This window comes from Pristis pectinata, chromosome 25 (assembly GCF_009764475.1).
Source record: "Pristis pectinata isolate sPriPec2 chromosome 25, sPriPec2.1.pri, whole genome shotgun sequence".
NCBI classification, from domain to species: domain Eukaryota; kingdom Metazoa; phylum Chordata; class Chondrichthyes; order Rhinopristiformes; family Pristidae; genus Pristis; species Pristis pectinata.
In genome coordinates, this window is record NC_067429.1 from 6269520 (window position 1) to 6285730 (window position 16211).

A 16211-nucleotide genomic window follows, 5' to 3' on the forward strand; every position below is an offset into this window, starting at 1 on the left:
AGCTGACTAGACTGCTTACAATTTATATTCCTTTCATACAATGGATCCAACTGTGAAACACATGGCAAATCCTGAATGATGTTCCCTAGGATATTAAATATGTGGGCAGATTGCCCAAACAATTCTGAGGAAGAAGATAAAAAAAAACAGCGGATCTAACAAAAGGTTAGCTGCACTTTGAACAGTTCCACAGAGATTCACATCAACAGAGAAACACTTCAGTGCAGTTTCACCCTCCTTCATTATATGAGACTCTGGTGTTGCCAATCTTGGTTGGACCCTGCAGAATATTACATCATGTGGCCTCTCACACCTTTAACCAGCCATCGGTCACTAACTGCCAATCTTCTTGGCAAACTAAATGGAAAGCAATCTGAATCATTTTTAACCAACTGCCTGATACATGACAGGCAGTCAACTTTACTCCCTTTACTGCTTTATATAATTAAAAGACTACTGTTACCAACAAAAGTGAATACATATTATTTTCTTAAATAACTCCTATAACTTTCTTCTGGATTTGTTCAGAGCAGATTTGAGAGTTTAATGTTTAAAGAGACTCCAATCCCAAGGACTGGCTGGGCTGGATCTTGCTGGATATTACTGGCCACTTCTTTCAGAACCTCAGGCTTTTAACTGCTTAAATGACAGCAAGTCGAAGACTTGCGTGAATATTTACTCACCGGCCTTTCCGTTCAAAGGAGCCCACATTGCCCATCCACTTCGAACAGGACCTTACGAAGAGCGATTCAGTTACTCCCTCATCCCAGTACTTTCCACAGATCTGCAATTCCTGACCTTTTAGTATTTATCCAGTTGAAGCCAGTTATTAACTCTACATCCACCACTATGTCAGGCAAATTCTAACCTCGACTTGGTCTGGGCTGGTCTCTGGTCTATTCATCTCACCAAGTAACACAAACTTTCAGCAACTGATAGAAAACAGGTATAGGTCAGTTTGTGGGGCATTTATGTGGATTAAAGTGCTCAGTGCCTAAAAATTGAATCTGTTTGCTCACCATCTTTATGCACAACTAGTGCACAAAAGCTGCTTTGCCTATGTTAAAATGCACCAGTGATTATTTCTTGATTGATTTGTGACCATTGAGATATTAGTCTGAACACCTTAGCGTGTTTGACATTTGCCTAGCATATACATACATCTTTTGGAGGCATTAATATCATAGTAACTATTTCAGCATTTACTGAAAGTGACTGCTGGAGGTGTAACCTATGACCCGTGTTTTTCACTTACAGTAAAGCATGTAGCAAACATCACAGCAAATTGGCAAAGGGACTCAAATTAAATGTTCTCCTCTGGGACGACAATACTTTGCCCATGTTGAAGATGTTGAGGCAGGCACGGTAGTATAGCGGTTAGCATAACGCTTTACAGCATCAGCAACCCTGGTTCAATTCCGGCCACTGCCTGTAAGGAGTTTGTACATTCTCCCCGTGTCTGTGTGGGTTTCCTCCAGGTGCTCCGGTTTCCTCCCACATTCCAAAGACATATGAGTTAGGAAGTTGTGGGCATGCTATGTTGGCGCTGGAAGTGCGACGACACTTGCAGGCTGCCCGCAGAACACTACGCTAAAAGATGCATTTCACTGTGTGTTTGCTGGGTCACTGGTACTGTAATAGCGTTATGCTAACCGCTACACTACTGTACCTGCCCTTTGATAAGTAAACTTAGAAATGGATGACACAGGTCTCACGTAATGATGCTGGTAATTACTGTATGAGTTGTGATGTTTAAGTCATCCTGAACTCTGTATCTGTGTGAGTTCCTTGCACATACTCAAATAAACCTGAGAACAAAGGCATTTCAGTTTGAAGTGATTATCATGGGCTGTGGAGAGTGACTAACACCCACAACACCTACATTCTCTCCTGTCCACAGGATCACAGGCAATGCGTAAAGTTCCTGTCTTATGCAAGGTGCTGATGTCACTAGCCCTTTGGTAAGCCTGTACTTAACAGTAGCTTGGGGGCCACTTGTGGCTCGGGGGCCCAATGAACCAGACCATTGCATAACTACTCCCTAGACACACAGTTCAACACCATGGCTCTCACTCCCTGCCCTATTTTCCCTCATTTCCACAGTAACATTTTGTGCTGCAACACTGCAGCTGCCTTGAAAAATGTCCTTTAAGGTCCGAGTTACTCTCCAGCAGTCAGCACAGCAAGGATGTGGCAGCTGCACATTCTGCAGGCAGTTGTATCAGGGACCATGGCGGAAGGTGAAAACCAGCAACTTTTATTGGTATTGGTATTGGTTTATTATTGTCAGTTGTACCGAGGTACAGTGAAAAACTTGTCTTGCATACCGTTCGTACAGATCAATTCATTACACAGTGCAGGTACATTGAGTTAGTACAGAGTGCATTGAGGTAGTACAGGTAAAAAACAATAACAGTACAGAGTAAAGTGTCACAGCAACAGAGAAAGTGCAGTGCAATAAGGTGCAAGGACACAACAAGGTAGATCATGAGGTCAGAGTCCATCTCATCGTATAAGGGAACCATTCAATAGTCTGGGCCATTCATCAGTAACTGGGCTTTTCACCAGTTCTTTGTGGCTCATGTGATTGGGGATTACACACAGCGTCTGTTCAACACAAAGAAGGAGCTCCAATATCTAGAGCCTGCTAGTTCATCTGGAGTTGTAGGAGAATTCACCTTGGGTGGCACTGTGCCACAACTAGTAGGGCCGCTGCCTCACTGCTCCAGAGACCTGGGTTCAATCCTGACCTGTCTGTGTGGAGTTTGCACGTTCCCCCTGTGACTGTGTGGGTTTCCCCCGGCTGCTCCGGTTTCCTCCCACATCTCAAAGACATGCAGGCTGGTGGGTTAATTGGCTGCTGCAAATTGCCCCTGGCGTGTAGGGTGAGTGGTAGAATCTGAGTGTTGATGGGGACGTGGGGAGAATAAAATGTGATTAATACAACTGGGTGGTTGATGACCAGAATTGATTCAGTGGGCCAAAGGGCCTGTTTCCATGTTGTATGGCTCCGTGACGCTACGTGTTTTCAGCTTTTTTTTAATAATACCAACAGCTGGATTTGGAGCCTGTTTTTCATGATTAACAAATTAACAGAAGAGAATGCCAGTACTCCAGCTTCTCAAGCTTGTCCTGGTGAGGGCACATTTAGAACATAGAACACGACAGCACAGTACAGGCTCTTTGGCCCACAATGCTGTGCCGACATTCTATCCTGCTCTAAGATCTATCTAACCACATAGCCCCCCATTTCTCTATCATTCATGTATCTATCTAAGAGTCTCTTAAATGTCCCTAATGTATCTGCCCCCACAACCTCTGCCGGCAGTGCGTTCCACGCACCTGCCACTCTCTGTGTAAAAAACTTACGCCTGACATCCCCCTTATACCTTCCTCCAATCACCTTAAAATTATATCCCCTCGTGTTAGCCATTGTCACCCCGGGAAAAAATCTCTGACTGTCCACTCGGTCTATGCCTCTTATCATCTTGTATCATAACATTTGTGTCATAACAGCCTGGGGAGCTAAGTATTGTGTAAGCACAGTGAAAATCTGAAGACAAACAGAGTTGTGTTTCAAAGCTTCAACATATAACAGGTGTAAATTAAAGCAAATCTTGCACAATATAGGCTGAAATACTCTGGTGATTTATGAGGTTGCAGTGCAAGTTATGGAAGTGTTTAATGAACTGTGAGTTTCGGTCATTAAAGTAGCTATGACTGAGGTTTATTGTTTGAAACTGCCTCGGGCTGGAGCAGCAGCAGTACTGTGTTACTGACAGAGTAAATTATATTAACCACTCTGCACTTTTCCCTCTATTGATTTGTTAATTATTTCCATTATATTTGCATAAACTACTCAAAACCATTTCCCACACACTTCATTACTGTTTTTCAGCCACAGTTGTGTGGTGTTTAATGAATCATTAAATATTACCACTCAAAAGTGGCTACTCAGCCCACTATTCCTGTACTATCACTTGAAAGAGCAAACCAATTAGCCACACTTTTAGCCCCAGAAACTTTGGAAACTCTGGAAGCTCAGCCCAATACATCACGAGCACATCCCTCCTCACCATTGGTAGTATCTAGAGGAGGTGCTGCCTAGAGAAGGCAACATCCACCATCAAAGATCCCCACCATCCAGGCCATGCCATCTTCTCGCAGCTACCATCGGGCAGGAGGTACAGAAGCCTGAAGTTCCACACCACCAGGTTCAAGAACAGCTACTTCCCTTCAACCATTCAGTTCTTGAACCAACCAGCACAACCCTAATCACTAGAGTTTAGCAACACCATGACCACTTTGATCACTTTGCACTAAAATGGACTTTTTTTTGTTCTAATTGTGTTCTTTCTCGTAAAAATTTTGTTTATTTTATGTTTTTTTTTCTTGTGAATGCTGCTTATATGATGCTATGTGCCTGTGATGCTGCTGCAAGTAAGTTTTCATTGCACCTCTGCATACACGGACTTGTGCCAATGACAATAAACTTGACTTTAACTTTTTCCTTCACCAGTATGTATCCAACTCCCTGTTGAAAGTTACCACTGCATATACTTCCATCAGCCTTTCAGGCTATGTATTCTAGGACAGATCTGCAAAAATTACTCTCATCTCCCCACTGACTCGTTTGTCATTTATATTTTACATTTAATACGATACAGATGGAGGCTATTTGGCCCATTGAGCCCATGCTAGCTCCCGGGGGAGCAATCCCATCAGTCCCAATCTCTCTCCATATTTCCCAGCACCCTTGCAACTTATTCTCTCTTACAAATGCTCGTCATCTCCCCTTTGATTCTTTTTCCATTTACCTACACTAAGGGGTACTTTACTGTAGCCAATTAATGTACCAGCACATCTTTGGGACATGGGAAAAAACTGGAGCACCCTTGGGAAACCCACACAGTCACAGTGAGAATGTGCAAACTCCACAGAAACAGCACCCAAGGTCGGGATTGAACCCAGGTCCCTGCAAATGTGAGGTTGCAACATTGTGCTACCCTATCTTAATTTTAAGTCGATATCTTCCGGTCACCTGTCAGCTGACTCTGTCAAAATCCTTCATCTGCCTTAGCCTACACCTTCAGGAAAAAACAGGCCCATTTGCCTTCCATCCAACCAATCAAATTAGTGCTGAATATTTATGCTTATTGCACCAGTGAGTTGATTAGCTGGCTTTTCCTTCAGTCACAGGCCAAACGCAGATTAACAATGCTCGATTTATGGATACCACTACATGTGAACAAGCTCCCATAATATTATTAAATTTAAAAGTCTTACATACATACATACATTCGTTCTTATGAATGGCAGAACTATGAATGGCTCTCGCTCTCCACTTTTAGTAATTGTTCTCTCTCATCAGTCTTATGTGCTTTTGATGCTGTTCATTACAATACTGTGGAGGTTTGATTACCAAAGCGAGTGACTTTTGTGTGTTTTCTGACTTATCGATGAAATCGACTTACAGATGTCTGTAAAAACGGAACCATTTGTTACCCAGAACGGCCTGTAGTTAAACAGCATAATGTGATCCTCCGTCAAACTGTGGTAGACCCAAACAAGGCCAAACCACTGAAGGGAAAGTTTCAATTGTACTGTGCGTGGGAGTGTATCTGGGGAATTCCGGTCTATCCAGTTTATCATGTGCTCCCCACGCATCATGGTCCATGCCAAAAACACCAAGCTGAAATTTCACCTCACAACTTGACAACACAGAATAAACTTGTGAAGTTCACTGTGAGTGATCTTATAAAATTTAGCAATGCTTGTAAATGCAGCGAAGAATATCCCTAAACACGCCCTTTAGGCCTCAATACAATGTTAATCCAATATTTCCATATTTTCTCCTGACATAGGAAGAGGCCATTCAGCCCATCAAACCTATTCCAGCTCAAAGAGCAATCCCATTCTCCCACTAATTTTCCTTGTAATCTATCCTCCCCACATTCCCATCAACTCCCCCCTAAGATTCTTCTGCTCACCTACACACCAGAGGCAACTTACAGCAGCCAGTTAATCCACCAACCCATCTTCAGGATGTGGGAGGAACCCAGAACATCCTGAGGATGCCCACATGGACTCAGGGACAGCGTTAGTGGTCAGACTTGAATGCAGATCACTGATGCTCTGAGGCAGAAGCTCAGAAGTGAGGCTAGGGGATTGCACAGGGGAAGAGCATGACCCCTCTCTATAATCAATAAGCACATTAAGGATGCATGCATACACCCCTTTATGTATAATTTCAGTCTGTTTAAAGTCCATTTCCAAAATTGGTCAGAGTAAACAAATAATATTGTGCTCTCTCCAATCTGCCTCCCAGATTTTCCCCCTTGCACTAGCCCTGCATTAACATTGGCCTTTTGCAGCCATGTGGCTCCCAATGACCTTGAGGTCTCAGCAGCTTGGCCATCTGGTGAGCAGAGTGAGCCAACAAGTGGTGACCAGGTGCCTTTAGCCCCGCCCTGACATGTCTGACACCTCTGGCTGTCCAATGGCCATCCTCACCTTTGCAAATGTCTCTGATGTTCAAAGCCACATAAAACAGTTGAAATTGATTTAAATAATAAAAATTCTAAAATTATTTAAAATTCAAAAATAATAAATTTATAAAAAACACATTTAATTAATTAAAGCTTAAGGACAGCTTCTATCCCACTGTGATAAGACTATTGAACGGTTTCCTTATACGATGAGATGGACTCTGACCTCATGATCTACCTTGTTGTGACCTTGCACCTTACTGCACTGCACTTCCTCTGTAGCTGTGACACTTAACTCTGTAACTGTTACTGTTTTTACCTGTACTACATCAATGCACTCTGTACTAGCTCAATGTAACTGCACTGTGTAATGAATTGACCTGTACGATCAGTATGCAAGACAAGTTTTTCACTGTACCTTGGTACAAGTGACAATAATAAACCAATACCAATAAAAACAACTTCTTCCTCTCCGCCATCAAATTTCTGAATGGTCCATGACCCCATGAACACTACCTCATTATTCCTCTTTTGCACTATTTATTTATTTTTGAAGCTTATAGTAATTTTTATGTCTCCATGTCTTGCACTGTAATGCTGCTGCAAAACAACAAATTTCGCAACACATCACCTGATTCTGATTCTGATTCTGAGTTAATAAAAAGTACTGCTAAATTTACATTTTCAGTGATGTTCCCTAGCACTATCCAGATGAGGGGTACTGTGCCTGAGGGCCTTGGCTCAGTAGGTTATGGACAACCTTGGACTGAATGGTGAGTATAGAGACAAAGGGAGGTACACCTGATGTCCAGCATGCTCCGTAGGTCTGTCCTGCAGTACACTAGTGGGGAGTTCAAGTAGGATGGGATGTGCAGGCTATAGTTTGCCCACGATTCTCTACAGGACAGCCAGCTACACCAGTGTGATCCAGCAAGAAGCAACCCAGAGAACATCATTCAGTAGAAACCATGTGCACTTTATACTAGTCTGGCCTTCACTCTACCCTGTTAATCTCTACCTGGTTAATACCAATACCAATACCAATACCAATAATCTCCCATAGGCAAAGTTCTCTAAATATTTCTTAAAGGCAATCAAGTAATATTTGGAAGTATTTATCTTTGCTCATTTCAGGTTTGTAATTGTTTGTGTTATGGTACAATTAACATTCAGGATTCTATAAATTATTCTGGATAGGCTGGTTATTTTTCCCTACACGTCTTTCACCCGTTGCTGATGGCTGTCAAGTGAGACTATAGCCCAGAGGCAAAGAGTTATAACTTTAGTGCTGTAATATTAAAATTGCAATGGTTTTATTTAATCCATTTTATTGTTCAATAAAACGCAAGAAAATAAAATAAAAGCAATATGCCGTTCAGATCTGCAGCGGAATGGAAAATTGTGAACACTTGTAGTTGAAGGCCACATAACAGAATATTGATTAGGCACATTGATCAACCTGTGAACTGGTGTTGGTTAAAGCCAATATGATATTTTAACCTCGACTCTCATTTGACCCAGAGTTAATACAGCGATTCAGCAGGATGGCACCAATTTGTTTTTGGATTCAGACAAACTCGCCAACTGCAGGTTAAGGAACTGGTACAGTTCTGGAATGAAAGCAAACAAGACCTTTCGCAGGAACTCAGCCCCAAGGAACCCCTGGAAATCACGCTGATACTATATTGGCCAGTAGATCCTTCTGGGACCAAAATATAGTTGCTCAAGGGGGCCAGCCTCCTATCTTAGAACGCCACACACCCATGTACTTTGGTGTTCCATCTCATGGAACATGCATATTTTCAAGAGGGCTCCCAGAGTAGGTCCCAATTCAGCCTTTAACTTCCTTGCTATCCTTGTGCCTAGATGGAGCCTAGGGGAGGAGTGAAGCACGAAAGGGGTGTCCAAAGAATGGAGCCTGGGAGGGTGTCCAGTGTTGCTCAAAGACTGGAGCCTCAATGAATATGAAGAATTGCCCAGAGATTGGGGCCTTGAGTTATGGAGAGGGGAGGTGGGATTGGCACAGTAGAAGTGCTGTGCACAATTTGGCAAAATAGTTAACAGCCAGGGGCCACATTGCCAAAGTTGGTCACCTTGTTTGAGCTTGAGAAAGCTTGAGAATACATATCACCAGGCTCAAGGACAACTTTTTTGGCTGTTATAAGACTCTTGAATGGACCTCTTATACAATAAAGATGAACTCTTGATCTCTCATTGTCATGGTCCTTGCACCTTATTGTCTACCTGCACTGCACCTTCTCTGTAACTGGAACACTATATTCTGCACTCTGTTATTGTTTTCATTTTGTACTACCTTAATGTACTCATGTATGAAATGACCTGTCTGGAACGCACGCAAAGAAAAGCTTTTCACTGTTTTTCAGTACATGTGACAATAATAAACCAATACCAATTATCAGTTGAAAGCTTGCTCTGCTGAAGCTTTATTTCACTGTGTTTCATGGTGTTTGCTTTGTGTGACTGGATGTCCATGACTGTAATAACAAAACCTTCCTTTCCTTCAAGTTATTATTGCTCATTCCATGTTAGGAATGTTCTCCACACTCCCTTGACCAAGGATGCCTCATTGGTACAGTAACCATCTGGTGTTGCACTGACATACTGCTCATCCATCTTGACTTACATTTACATAGCACCTTTAAAACACACTAATGCCCTTCAGGGAAGTGTTGACACTGAGCCACATTAGGAGATATTAGGCGATGGCTACAAACCTGGTCAAAGATGTGAGATTTAAAGGAGGAGAGAGAGGGAGAGGAGATGTAGAGGGTTAGGAGAGGACTCCAGAACTTGTGGCCTCAGCAGGTGAAGGCACAGCCACCATTGCTGAAGCGATTAAATGATCAGAACTGGAGGAGCACGAGGATCTTGGAGGGTTGTGCGGAGGAGGAGGCTGTAATGTGGGGAGGACCGGGGCTAAATTGGGATTTGTAACTGATGGGTGCTTTAAATTTTCTTCTAATCTGCTTTCAACTATAATTTGCAACTAAGTACTGTGGATGCTGGAAATCTGAAATAAAAACAGAACACCCTCAGTAGGGCAGACAGCACCAGTGGAGAGAGAAATAGTTATCGTTCCAGATTAATGACATAGCTTTGATGGAAGGAGATCAACCTGAAACATCATCTCTGTGTTTCTCACTATTTTCTGTTCTTATTTTAAATAATGACTTGCTGTTTTAAGATCAACAGCAGAAAAGAATGATACTTCAGTGATTTCATTTTGTTTGTGATTGAGAGATTCAAGGGAGCATGTTACAAATGGGAGTTCCCAGCAGGAGAGTCCATCAGAATGTTTGCATTAGCATTTCCCATGATTTTCCGGGCGAGGATGTCAGCAGCAGAATGTGAGAAGCTGAATTCTTTGGTGGTGGGATTGAGCACCGGACCTCACAGATATGGAGTCATAGAGTCACAGAGTCTTACAGCACAGAAACAGGCCCATGCTGACCTTTTGCCCATCTACACTGATTCCATTTGACTGCATTAGGATCCTACCCTTCTATGCTTCGTCTATTTAAGAGTCTGTCCAAACGTTTGTTAAACATAGTGATTGTATATGATTTCACCACCTCCTTTGACAGTACATTCCATATATCAACCACTCCCTTTTGAAAAAACTTACTCCTCAGATCCCTTTTCAAACTCTTTCCTTTCACCTTAAACCTACACACTCTTATTTTTTTATACCCCCACCATGGGAAAAAAGAGTGTATCAGTGCTTCTCATAATCTGGTGTACTTCTTTCAGGTCACACTTCAGCCTGCTTCATTACAGGGGTAACAAGGCCAGCCTATCCAATCTCTTCTCTTTAGTAAGAGAATTCATTCATCAGGCAACATCCTGGTGAATCTCCTCTGCACTCTCTCCAGTGCAAGCACATCCTTCCTTATAGTGTGGCAACCAGAACTGCACACAATACTCCAAATGTGGCTGACCAATGTTTTGTAAAGCAATGTTTTGTAAAGCAACATAATGTCCTAATTCTTATATTCTATGCCTTGAAGTATAAAGGCAAGCATGCCGTGTTCCTTCTTCAATACTCTATCCAGCTGTGTTGCCATTATGTCCTCGAACTATGGACTTGGGCCCCTAGGTCTGTCTGTTCATTAACATTCTTCAATGCCCTTCCACTTACTGTATAAGTGTGAACTCTATCTGACTTCCCATGGTCAAATAAGATAACCTGAAGGGGTAGAGAATTAAGAGGGGCATGAAGAGCGGTGGTTGGAACTGGATTCACTGCCTGCAATTGTGCTGGAGCAGGTTCCACTGTAGCCTTCAAAGGAGAAATGGTATTGGTATTGGTTTATTATTGTCACTTGTACCGAGGTACAGTGAAAAACTTGTCTTGCATACCGATCGTACAGGTCAATTCATTACACAGTGCAGTTACATTGAGTTAGTACAGAGTGCATTGAGGTAGTACAGGGTAAAAACAATAATAGTACAGTGTCATAGCTGCAGAGAAAGTGAAGTGCAGGTAGACAATAAGGTGCAAGGTCACAAGGTAGATCATGAGGTCAGAGTCCATCTCATTGTGTAAGGGAACTGTTCAGTAGTCTTATCACAGTGGGATGTTAGGATAAATGTACAGGAGAGGAAAATTTGTAAGTCTATGGGGAAAGGGTCGGTGGGTGGAATGAGAGAGCTGGCGCAGACACAATGGGCTGAATGGCCCCCTTTCTGTGATGTAACCATTCTACGATTTTACGATCAGAAGGAATCCTGAAATGACCTTCCATCTGAAAATCTCTGAGAGAAGCGGTTAGATAGTCTTGGAGTATTGCACTCAACTCTGGTCACCCCATTACAGGAAGGATGTGGAGGCTTTGGAGAGGGTGCAGAAGAGGTTTACCAGAATGCTGCCTGGATTAGAGGGCATGTGCTATAAGGAGAGGTTGGACAAACTTGGGTTGTCTTCTCTGGAGTGGCAGAGGCTGAGGGGAGACCTGATAGAAGTTTATAACATTATGAAAGGCAGAGATAGAGTAGACAGCTGGTATCTTTTTCCCAGTGTTGAAATGTCTAATACTAAAGGACAGGCATTTAAGGTGAGAGGGGGAAAGTTCAAAGGAGATGTGCGGGGCAAGAGTTTTACACAGGGAATGGTGGATGCCTGGAATGCGCTGCCAGAGGTGGTGGTGGAGGCAGATATGATAGAGATGTTTAAGAGGCTCTTAGATAGGTACATGAATGTGCAGAGAATGGAGGGATATGGATATTGTGTGGGCACTAGGGATTAGTTTAGTTAGGCATTTGATTACTAGTTTAATTAGTTTGGCACAAAAATGTAGGCCTGTGATGTTCTACGTTCTGTGTTCTATAGTCCCTCTCCCCTGTGCACATTAACCTGTCCCAGGTACGGAGGGCTGTTCAGCTGACCCTCTGTACCTGAGAATCGGCCCATGAGCCAGAGTGGGCCATGACTGGAGAATACGGTTCGGGTCGTGTACCCTGAGGCTCTGCCTCCTGACTGCCCTGACAGCCTTTTGACAGGTCACTGTAATAAGAACACAGAAACTAACTAAAAATATTAAAGTAAAATAAGGAAGTGATCTACCAAGCAACAAGCCTTCTGCTGGAGGAACTCAATGGGTCGAGCAGCATCTGTGGGAGGAAAGGAATTTTCGACGCTTTGAGTCAAAACGCTGCATCAAGTCTGAAGGATATGTGGCTGTAGTAGCCAATCTTGTTAAGAACATGGTCAAAGATCCAGACAGCAATGGAAACAAGAGAGGGGGAGCAGTGAGGGAGGGTCTCACAGAAGCCCCGTCGGAGAGAGGAGGAAGATGTCTTCCAAGTCATCAGGACTCCTGATGCAAGGTTTCGACCTGAACGTCGACAATTCCTTTCCTCCAGCAGATTGTTTGTTGCTCCAGATTCCAGCATCTGCAGTCTCTTGTGTCTCCAGTGATCTACCAAGGGTGGGCGACCCTGTTTCTAATATTAGTTCTCCCTGGTGTGAGGCTGAGACCAAGTGTGCAGATCAAGGGTTCTCTGTCCCTGGGTCACATGGTGGAGCAGGACTCAGATGTACCGCCAACTGACCTCTAGGCTGTTTCCCGCTTCTGTGTTTCACCAGAACTGTCAGCTGATAGAAACTTTGATCCAGGCATAAACTCCATATAGTGCACTAGGAGCACCCGGCAGACATTAATCCCAGACAGAACACCAAAGCTGAAGTCTGTAAGGGGTGACTCAGTTTGGTAACAGAGGCTGTGGCTATTGCAATTCAGCCCACTTCTTCCTTGCTATGAGAGTTCCTTGCTTCAGGTTACTACAAACCAGCTATGGAAACACAAGAGACTGCAGATGCTGGAACCTAAAGCAAAAACACAACCGTCATTTCTCTTATTCCCTCCACAACAGCTACCACCTGCCAATCATCCTTCCCTTCCCTGGTTCCACTTAGCACCTTCCTTACTTATCAGATTTCAGCATCTGCAGCCTCTTGTTTCCACTTATCACCTTCCAATCACTGTCACTACCTCCCCCTCCCCTCCCCCCACCTGCCCATCATCTCCCTCCTCACCTGGTTCCACCTCTCACCTACCAGCCCCTGCCTCACCCCTCCCTCCCGCCTCTTTATACTGGCTGACTCCTCTCTACACTCTCAGTCCTGATGCAGGGTCTTGACCCGAAACATCGACTGTCCCTTTGCCTCCGCAGATGCTGCCTGACCCGCTGACTTCCTCCAGCTGTTTGTTTTTTTGCTGCAGGCAGCTATGATTGGGTTCTGAGTGAATGGAGAGCCACAGACACTCACTCATGATTCACCCATTGTGATTCATGGCTATTTGATCCATGCCAAGGTCAACCTCTCACACCTTCTAAGTACTGCTGCCTCTGGCAAAGCACACTGAAAAATATGTGCTCAGTTCCCTTTTACAATAAAACTCCAGTCATCCCAATGCTCACTCATTAGTTCGGAATTTCAGCTGGGGGTCCAGCGTGCAAGTCGGGCATGCGGTCAGAACCAGGGGTCTGGAGTATACCTGGGGCTAAGGTCCAGACTCTGGGTCAGCTGTGTGGCTGGAGCCAGGATTGAGGTGGTCAGGAATTGGGGAGGTGTGCATCTGGAGCCAGGATCCGTGGTGCTAGTACATTTTCTGTTCCCTTTAAACTCACTGGGTTCACTGAAAAATTTATTGTACTGCTGTGCAACACATAAAGAAAAGTGAAATAGAAATATGTTTCTGTTTTAATAGGAATAACATGCAACAGTCTGGAAAATCTCACTACCAAAGTCCAGACAGTGCCACTTTACCAGAGTTTTTCTGTAATGGGTTCCCTTCAACTGGCAAACTTCACCACATAATTTCCTTCAATTCATTGTCTGGGTTGCCACAAACAGGTCGGAGAAGTAACATGTATTTACCTTCTGTGGTGAGGCTGCTCGAAAGAAGCACCGATGTGGCCGTGCTGGTAGTGTCACTTTCCAGTGAGCTTAAAGGGGTTGTTGTCGGGGAAGTCTCTTGGGAATGTTCCGGAAGATCCTCGCAGAGCTCAATGTTGTGCTGAAACATTACAGAAATAATTATGCATTAAAAGCATGACTGGAAGTTAATGAGCAAGAATTGTTGGTTGACAAATTTCTTTTAGTTCTTGCAATTATTATATGCTGAGCTGTTGGAGTAGCATTGTAGACTGTTCAAACCCATTTTTCACAGTAAGCTGACTGGGACAACTTTTCTTATCAGGTTATGCTGGATTGAGTATGGATCTTGAAGTCAAAGGGCAGTGTTTAAAACTCTATTCACCCACAATCACCATGTATGACCTGACAGAATTTTTAGGAAGTTTCCATGGAGCTACGATATGGGCATTTCCACTATGCGGGATTTTCTATTACCTATGTAATACTGTAACTGTAAGGATTTGGGGATTGGCAGGTCCGGGTTGTTGGTGGTGGAGAGAGCTGCAATTCCCACCATATGTTCCCGCCAGATTTTCTGTGCCAACATGCTGAATTCCCCACGAAGTGTTTAGGCAATAGGAACACCTGCTTCGATCTCCTGTGCCTCAGAATTGCCTGAGTCTCGCTGCTTCATGTTCATGACAGGAAGAGAGAACATTGGATAGATGGACCTTATCTAGGAGGTCTCTGGGCTGTGACACTTTGTACTCTGCTATTGTTTCTACCTGTACTACCTCAATGCACTCTGTACTAACTCAATGTATCTGCACTGTGTAATGAATTGATCTGTATGAATGGTATGCAAGACAAGTTTTTCCCTGCACCTCGGTACAAGTGACAATAATAAACCAATACCAATACCAATACCTCACTTTACTAGGAATTTTGGCCCAGATTTGGGAGTTAGCTGCATGTACTTCCAGCGGTTGATACAGTAGTGGATGACCACAAGCAAGAGTCTATTCTGAAGATGAACTCTGATGCAACATTGAGCAATTTTAGAGAGTCCAGAGAAGCCAGGACTAATTTTCTAAGAGCAGAGAGATTTTGGAAGATTTGCAAAGGCAAATGAAGAAAGAATTTCCAACGGATAGGGTCCAGCCATCAGAAGGTACAGCTTTAAGAAAACTTAAAACCAAGGGATGATGAGGAGTGAATGTTTTTATCCAATGAGTTACTATAATCTGGAATGCATTGCTGACAGGTTCGGGAAGCAGATTTAATTGTTACATTCAAGTGGAAAGGAATAACTTCCTGAAGAGCAGAAGTTGGAGGGCTTTGGGGAAAGACCATGGCTGTGGGGCTAAATGGAAAGCTCTTTTAATGAGTGAAATAATTCCATGTGTAAAGTTATTCCAGTTGTTCTGAGCTTGTTGTCATAATGTGTAAATTCTAAAAATGTTATCCTAGGATTAGGGCAGAAAAAGGGAAACTCATTCTTCGGGCCTTGTTTGTTTCTCTGCTACTCGATTGAAAGGGAGGAGACAGTGTGTTGTGGTCACACACATTTCTGGTTCATTTTGTCACCCACTGGAAATTCAACAGGGCACTTCCAGGCATGAAGTGCACTGGTGTGCCTGTTGTGATTTCTGTACCTGAAGCCAATCCTTAGGCAATCCTTTTGGACAAACGTTGCTGGAGAAATTCATCTCAGGAGCAACCATAATTGGTCACTTCTAGAACAACCATGTATATCTAGTACACCCCTGGACTGCAAACACATTAAGGCAAGTTCCACTACTTATTTTCTTTCCCTTGGAACCATCTCACAGTCATACCATCCATCTCCCCCCACCTTGCCCCCACACCACTCCACATACTGATTTCAATGCTGACTCCCTCTGATTAGCCCAACCCCCTGATCCTTGGATTCCCTGAAACACTGAACCCCCTGAAATGCAACGTTCAAATGAAACAGCAGTTCAGTAGCAAGACTTGTGGCATTCCTGACATTTATAGTGTAAGGACATTGCTGAAATGCCACTGGTGTTCTGTGCAATGACTACATAGTGTTGAATACTGACACACCACCACTCCTACACCAGTGCACTTTTAACAAAAGAACACAGGAAAATAGGAGCAGGAATAGACCATCAACCCCTCAAGCCTGCCCCTCCATTCAACATGATCATATGCTGGTGACACCTCTTCTGTGCCATTTCTCCACAGCTCTCAATTCCCTGATCTTTCAAAAATGTATCTACTTCCACCTGAAGTACTTCTAATGATCTATTCCGCACCACCCTCAGTGGCAGGGAATGCCAGAGATTTGCCACCCTCTG

At 43.6% G+C, this 16211-nt stretch overlaps 1 protein-coding gene across 1 annotated transcript in view; it reads right to left on the reverse strand.

The window, feature by feature from the left end:
- LOC127582937 (plexin domain-containing protein 1-like) overlaps positions 1 to 16211 on the reverse strand; it is a 245554-nt gene that overhangs the window by 42052 nt on the left and 187291 nt on the right. The window contains exon 11 of the mRNA XM_052038593.1: positions 13891 to 14029. Within this exon, the coding sequence (XP_051894553.1) occupies positions 13891 to 14029 (139 nt within the window). The remainder of the gene's footprint in view (positions 1 to 13890; positions 14030 to 16211) is intronic.